Source organism: Serinus canaria, chromosome 15, assembly GCF_022539315.1.
Source record: "Serinus canaria isolate serCan28SL12 chromosome 15, serCan2020, whole genome shotgun sequence".
Lineage (NCBI taxonomy): Eukaryota > Metazoa > Chordata > Aves > Passeriformes > Fringillidae > Serinus > Serinus canaria.
The window spans coordinates 5,216,990-5,235,285 of NC_066329.1; the positions used below are offsets into that span (position 1 = coordinate 5,216,990).

The window sequence follows — 18,296 nt, forward strand, 5'->3', positions numbered from 1 at the left end:
TTGCTAATTTCTGAGAACTGAGTGAGGAATCCAAGCTTTGAAAATGAATGTCAGTGGTTCCCTGTAGGTCACAGCACCCTCTTCTTTTGGTATCAGGAAGGGTGGGACAGGACAGGAATGGACCAACATCTGTCTGATCAGCAGCTCCCCACAGCCCCACTCAGGGACACCACAGGAGCTCAGAGAAGATCCCATGGGAGCACAGACTGGGGAGCTCTCACTGGCCCACTCAACATTTCCAGAGCCTTCAGAATGGCAAATGGAATCACCAGGACCAGAGATCACCACCCTGGAGCTCGAAGTGACACAAGGGAGCCTGGCTGGAGGCTGGACATGGAAATGGGAGGGCAGAGATGTGATGGGTCCAGTGCATTCATTTTGTTCCCCAACACTTGTGGTTTCTGTTGAATTACAATTATTTTCCCGTATCAGAAATTACCATTAATTCAGGTTGCATGTTCCAGTTCTTTCAAAAGCACTGAGAGTGGACACACACTGTAAAACCACTGACTGCCAAAGCCAGGGTTAAATGTTCCTGCTATCAGAACTATTTTATCTCAGTCAATGACAAACCTAAAAGTTTGAAAATACATTTGCAGCTTAATACAAACAACTGTCAATACAAACAACCATTTTAGCTACCCAGCTTTAGGCATGGGCTTGACAGACCCACTTCCTCCAAGGCTGTACTTACTTGTAGCCATCTCTGATGAAAGTGGCTGCAGGTGGCAATGGAAGTTGTTCAATTTTTGGAGGAACAGCCCAAGAAGGCCTGAAGATGCAGGCATCTGGAATCTTCAGAGGTAGGAGGCACTGGCTGGGCAGGATCTTCAGTGGAGCAAACAGGGAAGAGCCCACGAAAGGTTGAAATGATGGAACTTTGTGCACATATGAAAAATCCTGTAACATCCAAGTGACCTTGGTTACAACAATGTGGTCAGGCTTCTCTTTAGGCATTTTTTTTAAATTAAAATCTATTGCACTGTTTAAACCCTCTACAATTACCTTTTTCCCCAAAATGAACTATATTTATTTCTTCTACAAGGCATTCAAGAGTAATTCCTTCAAGGAAACTCAGCTGAGGCTCCCTGTTATCCTGAGATGCTGCACAGCTTTATGGCAGGAGGTTTCACAATTGCATCAGGCTCATTTCAGACAAGCTGTGCCTGAAACATGAGTAGTGCACCATGAAAATTTTACACTACCTAACTTTTAGCACCTCATTTAGGCACTTAAAAGGTTGGTCTTTGCAAGACTTCTGTACTGACAGTGGGGAGAGGCTGTCACAATGTGAGGAACCCTGAGGTGCCTTGAGGCAGCCTCTAAATCACCCCCACTGTGGGGGTTCACACCACTTTAGCAATAACAGTGCACACTATGCACATGCCAATCATTACACGGAGTATTAAATACAAATATCTAAACAATCCAGCAAACACAGGATTAACTATCAATGAAGTTCAGCCCAGCTGGGCTAGCAGTGACTGTCACATTTGCTTGCAGAGAGTGATGACAAGAACTTCAGCCAGAGTTTCTAGAGCTATTCCAGCTCTTTCAGGAGAACAGAATTAGTCCTCTTGAGGCACTACTGCAAAGTAAAAATCAGCATGAAAACAGTAACAGCAGTCTCAGTATTTAACATCTCATTAGAGCTTTGCATTTTTTTCCCTTGCACCTTGTCAAGCATTGAGGGATGAGGAATGTGTGGACTTCTATCTCCAGCTGCAGAATGCTCAGCACAAGGAATCTACTTCCATGTTCTCAGGATGATCAGCAATGGGTTTAGTGCTTGTTTCCCCCACTGGTGTGTATGAGCAGGTGGGACACACACAGAAGCAAGTCAATTGTGCTGTTGGAAATGTTCAGGCAGAACTGAAGTATTTTAATACTCCTGTAATGGCTGTGAGGGAGATTAAAATATCTTTGGTACCAGTGACGCCCTGAAATCTGCTCCCACTCCAAAACCTTCAGCTCAACAAATTCCAAGACAGACTGGTTTTTTCCCAGGCCCAAGTTATCCTATTCTTGAACAATTTACTGCACAAGCAGAAGAGAAAAAACAGCAAGGTCTGTGGCAAGGCAAAGTCTTACAAACCTCATAAAAAAACTTATTTCAAACTCCTGTAGTGGTATAACAACTTGTGGATGCACCAGCTCAAGATGGGCAATGGAGACTGTCCTGGAGCACACTCTGAAAGGTGCCTCTAAGTGAGAGTTCAGGGAGGAAGGAAGGAAGGAAGGAGAGATCTGGGAGTACCAAAGCAGACTCACCCCATGTCCTAATGTCCAACTGGCTTCTGCTATCAGGAGGGACACTGGGAATTCCCTCCCACATCTGCAAAGCCCCTTTCTCCACAGAAGTGCTGGTACAAGCTCCCTGCCAGCCCAGCCCTTGGCAGGAGAATGAGCTGGGAATTCTGGGGTCTGACTGGACACCCTGGACTGGCACCAAAACATGGCAGCACAGCCCTGGAATGCTGTCCCACACATTGTCCTGCTTCCTGCCAGGGACAGAGACTCCCTTCTCCCCCAGGGACAAAACTGAAAGCTCCTGTGGAAGAAATCACCCTGTAGGACTTGCCACAGGCTCCCTTGCAGTCTACCTGAGGGATGCTATTCCTGCTGGCAGGAAAATGTCCTGGCTGACAGCTGACCACGTCATTTACACTGAACAAAGGCATCCGTCAGTATCCTCACAAAAACACACAGCCACTTCTTGTCCATGCAGCTGCAAGTGTGTCCCTGGCTCAGCAATGCAGACCCCTAAAAATCAGCCCTCAATCAATTCCAACACGGGCACAAAGGAGAGGGAAGGAGCTGGTGCTGGGGAGAGAGATGGCTGCTGAAATAGAAGGAACAGGCTGTGGCACAGGAGGGACAGAGTGGGTCTGAAGGAGAAGAATTAGTCTATACAAAGGCTGGGGACTACCAGGAAGCCAGAGTTAAAGTGGGCATTTCCCTTTTTATTCCCTGTGTACAGAGCAGCTTGCTGCAGAACAACATGCTGTGCATTTCCACATAAAAAGTGCATTTTTTATTAAAAAACCCCTCAGGCTGTATGCATGGAAATATGGCAACAGTACCTTCTGACAAAGGTGATAAAGGCAGCCCCAGAAGTTCAGTAATGCAGGACACACAGGCAGAATGATTTGTGCCCTGCTCTTACCCTGTGATGGAACAATGACACAACCAATGTATATCAGTGCTGATGCTGGGTCCCTCCATGGGATGCTATGGAGAAATGGCCACACTGGGATGTCACAAGAACCCAGAGTCCCCAGCTACAAACAGCTCTTTACTGAGACACTACAGGACTCAAGAGAGGAGGAACTAGGTGACATTACCTGACCTGTGTTATACAGAAAGTCAGATAAGAATGGTCCCATCTGGCCTTAAAACTTGTGAAGTAACATCAGCTGAAGAAGAAACAGAGCAAGTTCAACCCCTGGGCTTTCTCAGAGAGTTTCAACCCTAACCAAAAAAGGAACATTTCAGAGAGACAAAGGCAGCCTTTCTACATGCACCACTTTATCCCACTGTGTGCCAGCCTGGCAGCAGGGAGGGGGGCACAGCAAAGGTGCCATAGAGAAATTATCTAAAGGAATACATCATTTAACAGCTACTTAGGCACAAGTGTGGTGTTTTTTCCACACATGGACATTCTTACTGTTAGGCACAGGGCTCATTTCACAGACAGTACTGTTTGTTTCCTGAGAACACCCAGAACCATTACAAACATAAAATTACAAAATGCCTACAGTTAAAATCAGGGAAACAATTTAAAAGCTCTTCTACTAGAGAAGAGTATTTTTCCAGCTCCAGGGCTATCAGGTCCAGCTCACATTTGTTAGTTGCTACACACACTATACAGGACTTGTTTATAAAACTCAAAGTGTGCACAGAGAAGTTTGTAAAAATCCCACATTTCTGGGATGTTACCTTAATTTCTTCAGGTTTAGGGCTACCTAATCCATCCTCCACCTCCATTTTAAACTCAGCCAGCTGTGTTGGAACCATGTTGACCATAGGACTCTCCATCATTCCCAAGGCAGTCACAGTCTCTGAACTTATTCCATCTTTGTAATTCATCACTGGGGAGAAGGCAGGGTGCTGTTCTAAAGAGGGTGGTGTTGGGAACATCCTTTGGAGATCTGCCACAGCTGAAGAGGATGAAATAACACAGTTAATCATTCAAATACAAATTTCAAGGAAATTAAATAAAACAGAAGAGACCAATTCAATGCTAGCTCTTATTTCATTAGTTAAAAACTAGCAAAGCTTCTCCAGACTTACTGGGGTTCTGACAGCAGTGTAAGTGTAGGCCAAAAGTTAACTCCTAGGGATAAATTCCCCAAATTCCTAGGGATACTCTGCAAGGTTATTGTTCAGCAGAAACAACAACCTGGTAGATGGACAAACAAATGCAGAGTTTATCAGCAACTAATAAATCCTTCATAACTGAAGAGCTGAATTGATATTAACACCAAGCTCACCCCAGTGACTGTTTCAAGCCACAGCAGAGTTTCCTCCCTTTGCCAGAGCTGACCAAGCCCTAAAACAGGAGGCCTTTGGAATTCATGTGCCTTGAGCTGGATTTCTCCACTCACTGTAGCCTTGTTTTTCCATGGCAACACAAATCCTGCCACAAACACGGGCAGTTCTGCCCAGGAGCAGACTTCCAGGCATCCCAAAGTTCCAGTGCCAGAGAAGCCACAAAATTATCATCTTCCATCACAAGACATTAAGCCAGGAAGATCCCTAAATGACTTCTCAGGAAATGAATGTAATGGAATCATCCACTGTCTATTTTTCTTCTTTAAGCAGAACCAACCCCAACAGAGATGCTCTCTACAGTGTAATGCAATCAAACACAAATCATAGCAAAGGCTTGCATGTTCTCCTCCCAACTACAGCTTCCATATTTATTTTGTGTCACATTCAGCATAAATGCTCTCTTTTCCTGACTTAAATTAGGACAGATTCTCTCTGGACAAAACCACTTTAATTAGAGGAGGGTGAATTCCCACAACTGTCTCCTCTTAGATACTTTTTTGGACAGATTTAATGCCCAATCCCATTTCCATACCCAAGCTGATGGTACAGAAGGACACTCTTATACTCAGTAACATCTGCAGCCTAAAGAGTATGGGAAATTAATAAATTAATACAGATGGGTTTCTGACTGGTCAACACTGTTGTGGAAATCCAAACAGGTAAGAAGTACTGTCTTCCAAAAAGAACAGAAAAAGGAAGAAATAAGAGATGGGATTAGAATTATCTATGGACTATGAATACCTGCACTAACAGTACATTAGTGCAGGATGCTGCAGCCTCAGGATGTGTCTCCACTCTACCTTAACAGAGCCAGCCCTGCATGGGATGCTTTTGTGCTCAGAGATGACGCAGCCAGGCTACTGAACTCTTTTTAGACAAAGGGATACCACTCAAATAGGGGCAGTCCACTCAAAATGCAGTTCTTTTGGTAATAGCTGTCCCAGCTGAACCTAGTCCTTCACAATCTGGAGCAGCAAAGTAAACAATGGACTATGAATTATTCCCACTCTGTCCATATTCTTTTTCCCCCACTCTTTCAGTATCTGAATTTAAAAGCCTTCACTCTTGTCCTGATACAGGATAAATTAAAGCTGAAAAAAAGTTCAGCAGAATGGAAAAAACTCTTTTCCATTAACATTAGTATGGAATACAATGTTCAGGCTGGCAGCTGTATTGGCTCCCTCTGTTTCTCAGCAGAGAGAGGTGCTTTAGGCATGGGAAGGGGACAGGGAGGAAGGTGAAAATGAAGGGTGGCCAGTAGGAATTTATGATGCTGTACAAAGCGTTTCAGCTCCCCACAGACACTGCTGTGCCTCCACAGCTCGTGGCAAGGCCACAGCTACAAGTGGAGTCTATCTGTTTAACTTCACACTATATCATTTTCTCACCTCCAGCTCACTCCACTTAGCAAAATTCTGCAGTGCAGATTCATAAAAAAGTTTAATTACAAAAAGTCCCCCAACCCTACAGCAACAGGCAACTATCATCATTCATTTTCATGTGTGTCATGCTTGAAAAAGCTTTGCATATTTTAAAAAGCTATGGATCAACTAAACCTGTCAAAATCCAATCTCTGTATACTTCAGACTTCTACATTTGAGTAAATCAGCACAGCTTTTATGGGTCCATAAAACTCTGACTCATCTCCTTCAGACTGGTTTTTTTCTTCACCTCAATTTGTTCTCATTACCAGCTGAAGTTAATGAGAAGGTATTAAAGAATGATTTGCAGAGAGATTGGATTTCTGCTTATAGTGGCCATAGAAATCAAACACTCTTCCTTCTCACCACAAAGTAATTTGTAATTTGATTTGTTACTATTATACCAAAAACTCTCACCTTTCTCCTGTCCCACAAACACAGACACATTTCTCCTTCATCTCAAGAGAAATGCCACTTACACCAAGAGAATCAGGGATCTGTTCAGGTCAGAAAAGCCCTCAGAGATCATCGACTCCAACCACTGCCAGCACTGCCAAGGCCCCTGACCCACGTCCCCAAGTGCCACATCCACAGGGCTGGTAAATCCCTCCAGAGATGGGGACTGCAGCAGTGCCCTGGGCAGCTGTGACTGGGCTTTAGAACCCTTTCAGAGAAGGATTTTCCCAATATCCAACCTGAGCCTCCCCTGGCACACTTGAGGCCGTTCCCTCCCCTCCTGTCCCTGTTCTCTGGGAGCAGAGCCCGACCCCCCCCCCAGCTCCCCCTCCTGTTGGGTGCAAGAAATGCAGCAAAGCCCTCAAACCTCAGCGTACAAGTTACTATTCCCAACAGCTGTTGGCACAGTCCTTAGGAAAAAAGCAATCTAATTCACAATTTCAGAAGTTTCCTACACTCCCATAACCTCCCTTGTCCATGTGCAGAGCCTGCACAAGCATCACTACCACAAGCACCTACAAAAGGTCCACACCATACCTCCAATTAGAACCCAGCACTTTGATTTTAATCATGCACTTCCAAATCCAGATTAAACCCTGAAGGTGATTTTAGTTTTAATTTGTCAAATGTTCAATGCAATTTTCTTCCAAGACAGGTTGCACCATCATGGCCATGGTTTTAAATTTTTCGATTTCATTAAGTAGAAGGATTTATACTTAAAAAGGGATTTGGTGGTGGTGGAAGTGCCCAACAGTGAACAGAGAAGAGGGGAAAGCTTCCAAAGGAAGATTTGTAACAAATCCCTCCCATAGTTCCAGACTAAGACAACAATGTCAACAGAAGAGTACCTCACGTATCAGAGGGCTCATTGAAAATCCACGTCTGTATTACCACTGCCCTCATTAAAAGCTGGCAATTGCAGCACAGGAGCACTCTCAGTGAGCCCAGAGCCCCCACAGGTCTGTGCAGTGAGCCAGGGTGGGGGTGGGAGCTGAGGAGCTCGGTACTCACTGGGAGGGTAGGGAACCGCAGTCCGGCCGTCCTTGCCCAGCGGCCGCTCCTCGGAGCCCGCTGCCGGCAGCTTGGAGGAGCGCAGGGCTGGGGACACGGCCTGCAACAGCAAACACTGCAGTCAGCACAGCCTGACACCTCTCGCTGGCACTGCACAGCAAACACAACGGCTGCTCTTCTACTCCCCCCCCCACCCCCGCTGCCCAAAAGGAGTCTGGACTTCTTCCCCTCTTTCAACACTAAAAACAAAAAGAAATATTTGCCTGTCTATATATCCCCCCATAAATTGATGCATACATGTAACTATACATTTTGATAGTTCTATACACATACAAATTGTATTCAAAATGTTATCACAAGCCCTGAGTTTGAAATGCATGTGACTGCTCTATTTATTTCCATGGATTACTCCAAGGTAGCAATGGGAATATGACACAGAGTGAGCCCAACACAGGCAAATGTTAAGACAGGAAAAACATTAGGGCTGTCCAGGGCAACTTCAGAGAAGAAAGTAATTTTTTATTTTGACAGAACAATCCTCTGGTATATTTGTATATTAACTGTGGCATCTGAAGTGCAGTTTGTGTGGAACCACAGTAAGGAATGTGGTGCACTTGTAAAGTCCTGTCAAGAACAAAACATAAGACTTTTAAACACTGTTATCTACTAATAGTCACTTTAAGACCACCTTCTGTATCATTATGGTTGTATTAGATTATGCTTAAAGATAGTGACTATCCAAATCTTTGCCTTCCCAGGCAATTTACTCCCCTCATAACTGATATAAATCTGCACTTCTCTCTGTATTTCCTAACATGCAGCAACTATTTCTCTTTGCACTGAAATGAAGTGCTTGGAGGAATATGAGGTAACATGACTTAGAGAATTACTGGAATCCTGTAAGGTTGAATTTATTTTTCTTTGGGCAGGTTCTCAGACAAGGTAAAAGAGTCCATTGCCAATTAATAAAACTTGCATCTTTTCCACCATAATTCTCAAACAAAAAATTCTGATGGAAGCCCAGGAGACAGAACTAGATATAATGGATTTACAAAGCAACTGCATGGCTCTCCCTATGGAAGCTCCCTACAGCCTGTTCATACAGGCTGGATCTCCTGAAGGATCTCTCTCTTTGCCAGCAATCCTTCCCAGCTAAAATCCAAGCCTACCTGGAAACTCTCTCTCCCCCATCTATTAGGGATAACCATTCCCAGAAGGAATCTGTTTCTTGGCCTACAGAACACTCATCCCCACAAGGACTCACCCCAAGCTCATCCTCGTCAGAGTTGTCGAAGATGTTGTCGAGGTCGTGCAGGGACGGGGCCAGGTCGGTGACCTGGGTGAGGCTGCCGGAGCCGGCCCTGCCGGCAGCGCCCTCCTGCCGCGGGTCTGCCAGCGCCGGGAAGGAATGGGAACAGTCAGGGAAACCCAGCACGGGCAGGGAAACCCAGCACGGGCAGGGAAACCCAGCACGGGCAGGGAAACAGAGAAGAGTCAGGGAAACACAGCACAGGCAGCAGCACAACAGCACCTCCGCCCTGCAGCACGGAGCCCTCTGCTCTGCTGGAGCCCTGCAGGCTGAGCAGTGACCACCGAGGGTCAGCTGAGAAACAAGGAAGGAGCTGCTGCTGCTCATTTAATATTCTAAAAAATATATAATTGTTTTTATAAAAAGGACAAGGAAAATCAAGTTTTGTTCCAACTTGGGAGCTGTCTGTAGCTCTGATGTTACAGACAAAAGTTCAGATGTGATTTTTCCCTTCAGATGTTATGGCATATAGGTATTTTTGCTTTGCAGACTGAATTAAAGAGCTGTAACTCACCAGTCTTAGGAGCAGAACTGAAAATGGACATGGCATCTTTTCCATCAGGAACTGGTGTGGAATGGCCCGTTGGGGGGATTTCCTTGGAACCAATCCCATCTTCTGACTATACAAAAAATCAAAGAGATTTCATAGCTATGAATTTAAGCTATGTAAGAAGAAAGGTTTTCCTATGTCCAGCCAGACTCAGAGGTCTGAGTTAAATATAGGATTTACGAAGGATTCCATGGACATCATTGAACTCTGACAGCCAGTCCAGGTAATTAACCACCTCAAATTCTCCAGGAAAAAACATCTTTTAAAATGTTCACTTGCACAGCCAAACACCAAAAGAGCTCCATAAAGGATAAGATACATAAGATACATCATGCAGGTGATCATATAAAATAATATTTTTTTAAAAAATTAAATATAAATATAAATATATACATGTCTAATTTTGTTTTGTGGAACACACTTGTGTCTCCCAGAGAGCTGTAGAGCAAACACTGTGCTACAGGATAAATCCCACAAGAACATTAATGCCAAAGACTGCATTTACACCTTACCTTGTTCTTTTTCAAAGGATCTTTCTCAGCCCCGAGTTTGCATTTTTTATTGACAGTGAAACTGTACTTGATGTCTCCATCTTCGAAGGTGTAAGGATCACTGGTGTCCCCCCAGCCTTCTCCAGGGGGTTGTAATAGAGGCAAGGGGTCAAGATAGTTCAGGGTATGCACTGGCTTCTGCTCTTCCAAAATTTTAAACCGTTTATTAGGTTGTGCTAAGAGCCTGAAGTGAAAGTAAACAAGCAAGACCAACATGAAACAAAACCAGCATGATCTGCAGCTGTCACACAAACACAGCCCGTCACTCACTCCATCCCCCTTGATCAAGTAGAAATGTATTTTTCTTCAAATAAAGGATATATTGGATACATTTAAACATTAAATACCTTACTGTGTTAAGACCTACTTTGGGACAATGAAAGAAGAATCAATTTTGTCACTGTATAAATGAAAATACTTTGAAGTCCAGCATTCCCAGGCTGTGTTTTTCAGGCTGAAACCCTTTTCAGCCTAGCAAACTCCATTGTAATTACCAAACCCAATAGTCTTTTAACTCAATAACTCTTCCTCAGGTAATTTTTGCTATACATTTTTATTAACTATTCTCTCTGGTGCATTTTTAAAAATGCATTATCAGAATGCTACAGTAATTTTTAGGCTAGCATAAAATACAAATATAGGTCACAAAGAGATTGATCAGTTCTTGTAGTGTCCAGCAGAAAGCCAGATATGGAAAAGGCAAGCATCCTGCACTAGAGTGTTTCTATTTAACTATTTGGTGCTCTCTGCAGCATCTGTGATGGTGAAGCCTTAGCCTTTCTCAGTTGAAAAGCAGAAATTAGAGTTTGGTGATGATTAGAACTGCTCAGTTCCCCTGCTCAGAGTGATCTCTCACCTTTTCAGTGCAGTGCTGTCGGGGTTGATCTCCATCCTGCCATCATACCTCTCACACGGCAGCTCTGGTGGCCGGAACTCGGGGTCGTCACTTGAAGGGACACTATAGGTCCTCCACACGTCCACGGCCTCATTGCTCTGAGTTATGCCACAGTACAAGGCTGTCTCACTGACCTCTGCCATCAGAGGTAACCTCTGTCCCACCAGGACTGTCCTGTCATCTAAGCTGGGCAGTGGCTGCAGCTCCAGCCCGCTGCCATAGAGTGCTGGGTTCACAGGAACGGAAGGGGGGTCCAGGTTCTCTGCCTCCTGACCTCTGGGCTGGGGGCTCAGGGTGGGAGGCAGAGGGGAAGTGGGGGAATGGGGTGAATCCATAGGATTCATATTAATTTGCTTGCTTGCATTTCTAGCAGGTAGCGAGAGCGGCTTCTCGTATTTCCTGGAACCGGGGACTTCCAAGGCGGCCTCCATCCCGGCCAGTCCCAGCTTCTGCCCGGCCGCCTCCTGCTCCATGCATAGCTCTTCAGTCACCGAGGGCCGATGGTGGAACGGCATCAGGGGCCTTTTCTGCAGTTTCTCTCCCTTGTCCTGCCGCTCGGTGGTTTTGTGCTTTGAGGAGGCAGGAGGGGGCAGTGCCGAGGCCGCCGCCGAGCCCACGGCGAAGCCGGGCTGGGGCAGCGTGGGGGGCCGGCCCGAGGCACCGGCGCAGCGCTGCTTGAACACCTTGTGCCTGGAGAAGGAGAAACCACTCACTGCATGCTCAGTTACCCACCTCAGGGGAAAGGCAAACCCGAACAGCAGCACTGAGAAACCTCCTGTCTGCTCCTGATCTTTTAACAGCCTTTTAATTTCTGCCTGATGCAGGAAGTTTGAATAAATATTTTTAAAAATTCAAAACAAAATAATGCAGTAACATACAAACTTATTTCTGGCTTCATATGGCTTTTTAAACTTTGTATCCAGTATCTTTGAGACTGAGAAGCACATGATTGAATTACAGTGTTTCAGGTCTTGCTAAAAAGTATTTTCATCACACTGATGACCATTCCCAAGGATGTGACAACAGGGATATAACTCTGCCCATACTTTTACTGGGGTTTTTTTGTTGTTCAGGGCTTTTTGTTTAGCTGTTTATTTGATTTTATTAAGCTAAACAGAAATTGAAAGATGTGTTTGTGCTTAACATTGAAACCTGTTTAAAAATAAACACAACTTCAAATTGAATCACTCCATTCCTTTTTTATCAACAACAACAGGACAACAAAAACCCATTTCAAAACATGTAATGTGCTTTTTACTTAAAAAGATAACCTACACGATCACAAGTGAAGTGGACTACATTGGAGACACCCAACCCTGTCTACAGGTGCAGACACATCTTGTGCTTGCTGTCCCTGCTCCCTGGAAGCATCCAGGCTGTGTGGGGTTATCCCAGCTTTCTGCAGGGCTTTGCTGCTCCCAGGACACGCTGCAGATTCCCTGCAGCAGCAGATGGTCTGTGCCTGCAATCACCCTAATGTGCAGCTAATGCCCTGCTAACTGGAGATTTGCCTTAAGCATGTTCTTGTAACATTTCATTGCCTTAATTCTCCATCATTCACTGTATTTTAACTGACTGCAGAGAATTATTTCAGACATTCTCTCCTCACACACCAAGCTGGGTCTGCAGGAGACTGAATTTGATGCTGAGTACCAGACAGCCCTTTGAGAGTCCAGATCTAAGATCATATCCTGACATTTATAAAGTACATGGAATGGGCACAGAAATGACTAAAACAATTTCTATATGCCAGTAGCTGCTCAGGTTCTGCAGCTACACACAAAGTACTTATTGCTGTTTGAAATCAGGTACTGCCTTCATTTTAAGGCTAATGTTTCCATTTCCCAGATGCTGTGTTTACCAATTCCAGCATGATGCAGTTATCACTGGAGGGATGAACAGTGTGAAATTCCAAGCTGAACCTATCCATAAAACCAGGCTCCCACTGCCCACTGTTGATCCCCATGCTTTCCAGGCAAAGCTGGTCCTCAGTTTTCCACAGGAAAAACTTGGGATTCTGACAAAACATTTATCTTTTCCAAATTCTTGAGTATATAAATACAAACAATGTGTATAATTAGGGGGGAAGAGCTGCAGAAAACATCCTCTCACTTGGGATAGAGCAGGGAGTCTGCAGGTTGAACATTCCACCTTTGTAGGATGCACAGTCCCTTCATCTCTTTCTCTGACTACACAAAGAAGAACTGCATCCTTAAGGAATAACTTCTTTTGGTCAAGGTGCTTTTATCACCTATCTTACAAGTAGATGATGACCTTGGGAATTAAGAATTTCAGTAAAAGTGTTTCACAGGACTATTTCACAGCAAAATGGGGGCTTTTTCTAACATCTCTCTGATAATTTTAAGAATGGTTAAGCATATTGGTGATGATGGTTTGCCTTTCCTGAGTGAGGAGTTCTGAAATTCTAATCACCCAATGATGACAAATAACTTTAATAACCTCCTAAAGTGTTTGTGTGAGTGAATTCTTTCTGATCCAGTGACAGAGGGTGACCAGGCTGCAAAGGTTTAATATTCTCTTGCATGGGTTTGGTGCCATGGCAGATTGACCAAAGGCACATGAAGTGATTTGCAGGGATGTTTCCCCTCTTCCTCCAAATATCAGGATGATCACAAACTTAGGAAGATCCTGCCCCCTTCACCATAAGCCTTAACCCCTTAACCAAAGGTTACAGCTCTGAAAAGCTGCAGGATGAGTTCCTTATGAATGGGAACTGTTGGAGTGATCCTGGCCCCAGTACCATCCTTTTTCCACCTGGATTGACTCCTGCAAGTGACAGTGGGCTGAGATGCAGATTCATCCCCCAAATGTGATCACAGGTTTAATATTATAATTTCCTCTTGTCTCAGCTAAAGCTGAGATTACACCCTTCTGTAAGTGTATCTCTGCCTGAATTGAGCAGGGCTCTCACAATATGACAAATGTTTATTCTCTTCAAAGCTCACCTGGAACAAGAACAACTGACTCTTTGGACTGGATCCACAAAATCCCATGAAACACTATTGTTAGGAACTTCCTCCTCCAAATTTGCAGCTGTAATTTGATTCCTCCTGAGGAAGAGAAAATTATTTTAGTAATCACCACCTTTTGAAGAACAAAATTTTTAAAATGTACATAATTCATATATGTTCCCCTCAGATAAATTACTTCTTTCTACCTGACCTTTGAAATTGACAGCAGATCCCTGCACTACTCCTTAAAGTTACAGTTTGATTTATGTAGGAGGAAGGTCTCAGCTCTGTGTCAGATAACTGTCTAGAGTCCAAGTACAAGAAACAAGAGGAAAGCCATTTAAACTGTTTCTGGAAATTAGTCTGACATACCAAATGAGGAAATTGCATGGATATAGGAAGAAATAAATATTTCAGGGCTCACCATGCCATGATACACTTTAAATCTCCAGTACTAAAGGTCTATGATACTAACATCAATTTATACACTCTTATTTGAAATTTTAGTCCAAGTCATGTAAGGCTTTACAAATACTCCCCTTAGAGCCCTAAATATCAAATATATACAATGTGTTCTGCAGTCACCCAGCTTTCAGTGTAGTAACTACAACAGGAGATGGAAGCTGCCATCTCTAAATCTGAGAGCACTTGGCTAAAGGCACAACCTATGGATGTGTGGCCTCAAGGACTGTCACAATTAGGGTGCACAACTGCAAATTCAGTGGGAAGTGTCAGGAGTTCTCAGCTGAACAGAGGGACACATTTTCTTTGATAATACAACATTTTCTTTGATAATTGTGTTTGGCATCATTAGCTCTGATTGGTGGCAAAGGAACCCTGTAAAGAATAACATTAAGGCAAATTATGACAATTTTAGCTGTATATTATATGTTATAAATAAGCAAAGCAGGAGGACTGCTGTCATACTTGGACTGTGCCCTGTTGAGGATGCATTCCTTCCACACACGGTGAACAATACGGTTGTGAAACTTGGGAGTAATCTTGCTTGATTTCTTTGGACTGTGGACACTGACTGTCCCCTCCTGCACAGCTGGATGGCTGATGCTGCTCTGAGAGCAGCCACTTTCTCCTGCAAGAGAAATAAAGCATTAATGTCAGAACTGTTCTTCATATTGTCACTTGCTATTTTTTCCTGGAAGACTCTTAGCAGGCTGCTGACTACACCAATGTTCACATTCACTGGGGAATGCTCAGAGCATCCTTACAAACACTTTGAGAGCAACACTCCCTTTGAGGTAACAAAGATGGCACTGGGTTGTACCACAGGCATGGGCAATAGAGTTGTGCAAGTTCTGCACCTCACGTGATGTGAAACACTCTGTATATTCTATATCTCTGTGTATCCATAAAAATTACATTCCCTAATAGATGGAGGTACTTTAGATAGCCCCTACAGCTCTGGACTGAGCCACTAAGAAATAGTGAAGATAGAGCTTTTTCATTATAATCCTGTATGTTAAACTTAAATTTATATAGTCTTTGGTGAGTTGCTTTAAAGATTAAATTTATTGTAATATGGATGGTCCTAAAAGCATCTATTAAGCAAACTAACAATTTATGTAGACTATTTCAAAGCAAGGATCAGTTCTTTATACTCAATATTAAACCTCACTGAGGAACTGAATGGATCACTGATGCTTTCCTACAGACACAGGCTGGGAGCTGGGGGTGCTCAGTATGGGGAAGAGAAGGCTCCAGGGATAGGTCAGAGCCCCTTCCAGTGCCTAAAGGGGCTCCAGGAAAGCTGGAGAGGGACTTGAGACAAGGGACAGGACACCGGAGTGGCTTCCACTGCCAGAGGGCAGGGATGGATTGGGAAGGAATTGTTCCCTGGGAGGGTGGGGAGGCCCTGGCACAGAGAAGCTGTGGCTGCTCCTGCATCCCCTGGCAGTGTCCAAGGCCAGGCTGGACAGGGCTTGGAACAACCTGGGACAGTGGAAGATGCCCCTGCCCATGGCAGGGGATGGACTGAGGCTGAGGTCCTTTCCAACCCAAACCACTCTGGGATTCTGTACCATTTCTTTACAATAAGCTTGAACTGAAATACTAAAATCAAAACTAGCTTTGGTGAGATTTTCCAGTTGAGATCTACACTACTAAAGAAATTTCCAACAGCTTATCACCAGTAGATACACTAGTAACACAGCATACGATATTCTCAGTATGTATTTTCTATATGGTTATCAAAGAGATAACAAATGAAGATATTACTTCAACATGTTTGAAAGCCTGAAAACTCTCTCCACTCCATTCCTTCCTGTGATGCAGTAGCTTTTACCAGCTATTGTACAAGCAGATGCTTCTTTTCCTGCCCTGCAATGTGTTTCTGTTTAGCTGAGCTGAACTCCAGCACATCCATCTTGCCAAGGCCGAGCTGCAGCAGCAGAGGGAGCTTTGGGTCCACTGGCCCGGGCAGGAGTCGCTGCTCTGGGCTGGAACAGCCAGGAGGGATCTGCTGCATTTTCACAAGGTCACACCAGGGTACAGAACACTTCGTCCTCCTGCTGACGCAATCCAAGCAGCCTCAAGTGTGAAGTGCTGAAGGGACTCAGAGCTGCACCACCACTGCAGCTAACAGGGAATCCTGCTGCTTGCCACCAGGTGATTTGCAAAACACAGCTTCTGAAATGGTGCACAAGCTGCCTAACCCTGCATCTTCTTTGATTCTTCAGGTTATGTATTTCTTTCTCCAGTTAGATCTTCCCTGATTATCTTTTTATAGAGTCAAACATGGAAATCCCTGGCCATACTAAGGCTTGTGCCTCTAACCATGTACTTTACTGGCTTTCAAATGTTCTCCAACAAGTGGGAACTTGACAGATGAACAAAAACAAACAGGTCAGAACTTCAGAACTGGCAAATGTGCCTTCCTTTGGAGAAGGGGAGAAGGAATGTGTGTATGGACAAACATCACATGGACACAGAGGCATCGCATGTCAATAGCAGGAGGAAAACAAGGATAAGTCTGATGGGAAGGGAAGTACAGGAGGCATGAGAGGATAACCAAGGAACTACCAAGGCTTTCAAGTTACATTGGAATGCATTAATTATTGCTTTCTATAATTATGTAATATTTTTATACTATACAGTACAGAAATATACAGCATAACAGGAGACAGAACTGCACAGCAGGCAAAACCACTTTGTTCTCACACAGTGACACCAATTTTTGTCCATGAACATCCCTGGCACAGTCCTGGAACACACAGAGATACCTCTGGCAGGTAATGGTACAGTAAGGGGAGGACACAGCAGCCCTCACCAGAGGCCACCTCACAAACCCTGCAGTCCAGACTGGTCCCACTGGTAAAAAGTGTCATTCTCCAGTTCCAGCAACAACTTGTTTTGTTTCATACTTCAGACATAACCATGGAAAATGTGATTAAAAGAGAACTGAAGAGATCATCTAGTCCAGTCCTTGCTTTAAATCTGGATCAACAAATTTAACTAATCTTTTTCTTAAAAACAACCTTACCCAAATGCCCCCAAACCTCCCAAAACCCATCATCCATCTGCTAATGGAACTTCTGTAGCTTCCCAACAGCCAATTTATTCCAACATTTCACTATCCTTCCTCAGAGCAAGTTATTCCTCCTGTTTAACCTAGTTTTGCTTTGCTCCAGTTTAGATTCATTACATACAGGTTGCAGAGAAAAGCCCATTCTTTTCCTCCTTGAAATTCCACTTCTCTAGACTAAATCACCTCAATTCTGTTCATCTTTTCCTGGAGGTCCTGCTTGCAAAATCCAGGATCACTTTCACTGTACTTTCTTGGACTCCAGTCAGTTTGTTGACATCTTTAGGTGCTCCAAACTGGACATGGCACTATACCCATATTTTAAATAGTATTGGGGAGAACTGAAGTATTATTCCTGTGCCTCACACTAATCCAGTTTATGGGTCCCATTAGTGATTCTGGACTGCATGACATGCTTTTCCAGTCCATTTCTCCAGTTTTTCAAGGTTTTTTAAAATGTTTTTTGATAAAAAAAGGATTTTTTCATTGTTTGCTGGAGAGGCACCCCTCTGATACAAATTCATACTGCCCTCAAATTATAGCAGAGATCAAACAGAAGCTGTGACTGCCAGATTGGACAACAGGAACACTTTTATATAAAATACAGTTTATGAATATTCAAAAATAGAATCCCCCTTGTAATACTGTACAAGTGTAACAGGGCTTTGAAAATCTTAAAAATACAATAGCACATTAAAATATGCATCAATACTTGAACAGGGATTGTTATTTAAATGGTGATTGTCTTGCTTCAGTTAGTCATTAATTGGCTTCTTGCTTATTTTAACTCTCAGTTCCTTTGAAAAACACCATTGTAAGTGAATTTACATCTCATATTCTGACTTATTAGCAGTAAATACTAAATACTTTGATTGTCTTCATCTATAGGCTCCAATCATGGACAAGTGAATCCAGACATGTTTTCTTTGCCTTTGCATCAAGGTTCAAAGGTTGGACTTGATGATCTTAGAGCCTGTTCCAACCCCAATGACTGTTATTCCAGGACTGACCCTGTTGATGTGACAGAACTACCCCATAA

General features: G+C 43.8%; 1 protein-coding gene across 1 annotated transcript in view; it reads right to left on the minus strand.

Annotated features, from left to right (window-relative positions):
• The window catches only part of MED13L (mediator complex subunit 13L), a 167,922-nt gene that overhangs the window by 24,952 nt on the left and 124,674 nt on the right, over positions 1 to 18,296 (minus strand). The window contains exons 8-16 of the mRNA XM_030231198.2: positions 14,647 to 14,809; positions 13,714 to 13,818; positions 10,709 to 11,437; positions 9,814 to 10,036; positions 9,266 to 9,371; positions 8,707 to 8,831; positions 7,443 to 7,542; positions 3,940 to 4,160; positions 695 to 900 (exon numbers count right to left, since the gene is read on the minus strand). Coding sequence (XP_030087058.2) covers positions 695 to 900; positions 3,940 to 4,160; positions 7,443 to 7,542; positions 8,707 to 8,831; positions 9,266 to 9,371; positions 9,814 to 10,036; positions 10,709 to 11,437; positions 13,714 to 13,818; positions 14,647 to 14,809 — 1,978 coding nt within the window. The remainder of the gene's footprint in view (positions 1 to 694; positions 901 to 3,939; positions 4,161 to 7,442; positions 7,543 to 8,706; positions 8,832 to 9,265; positions 9,372 to 9,813; positions 10,037 to 10,708; positions 11,438 to 13,713; positions 13,819 to 14,646; positions 14,810 to 18,296) is intronic.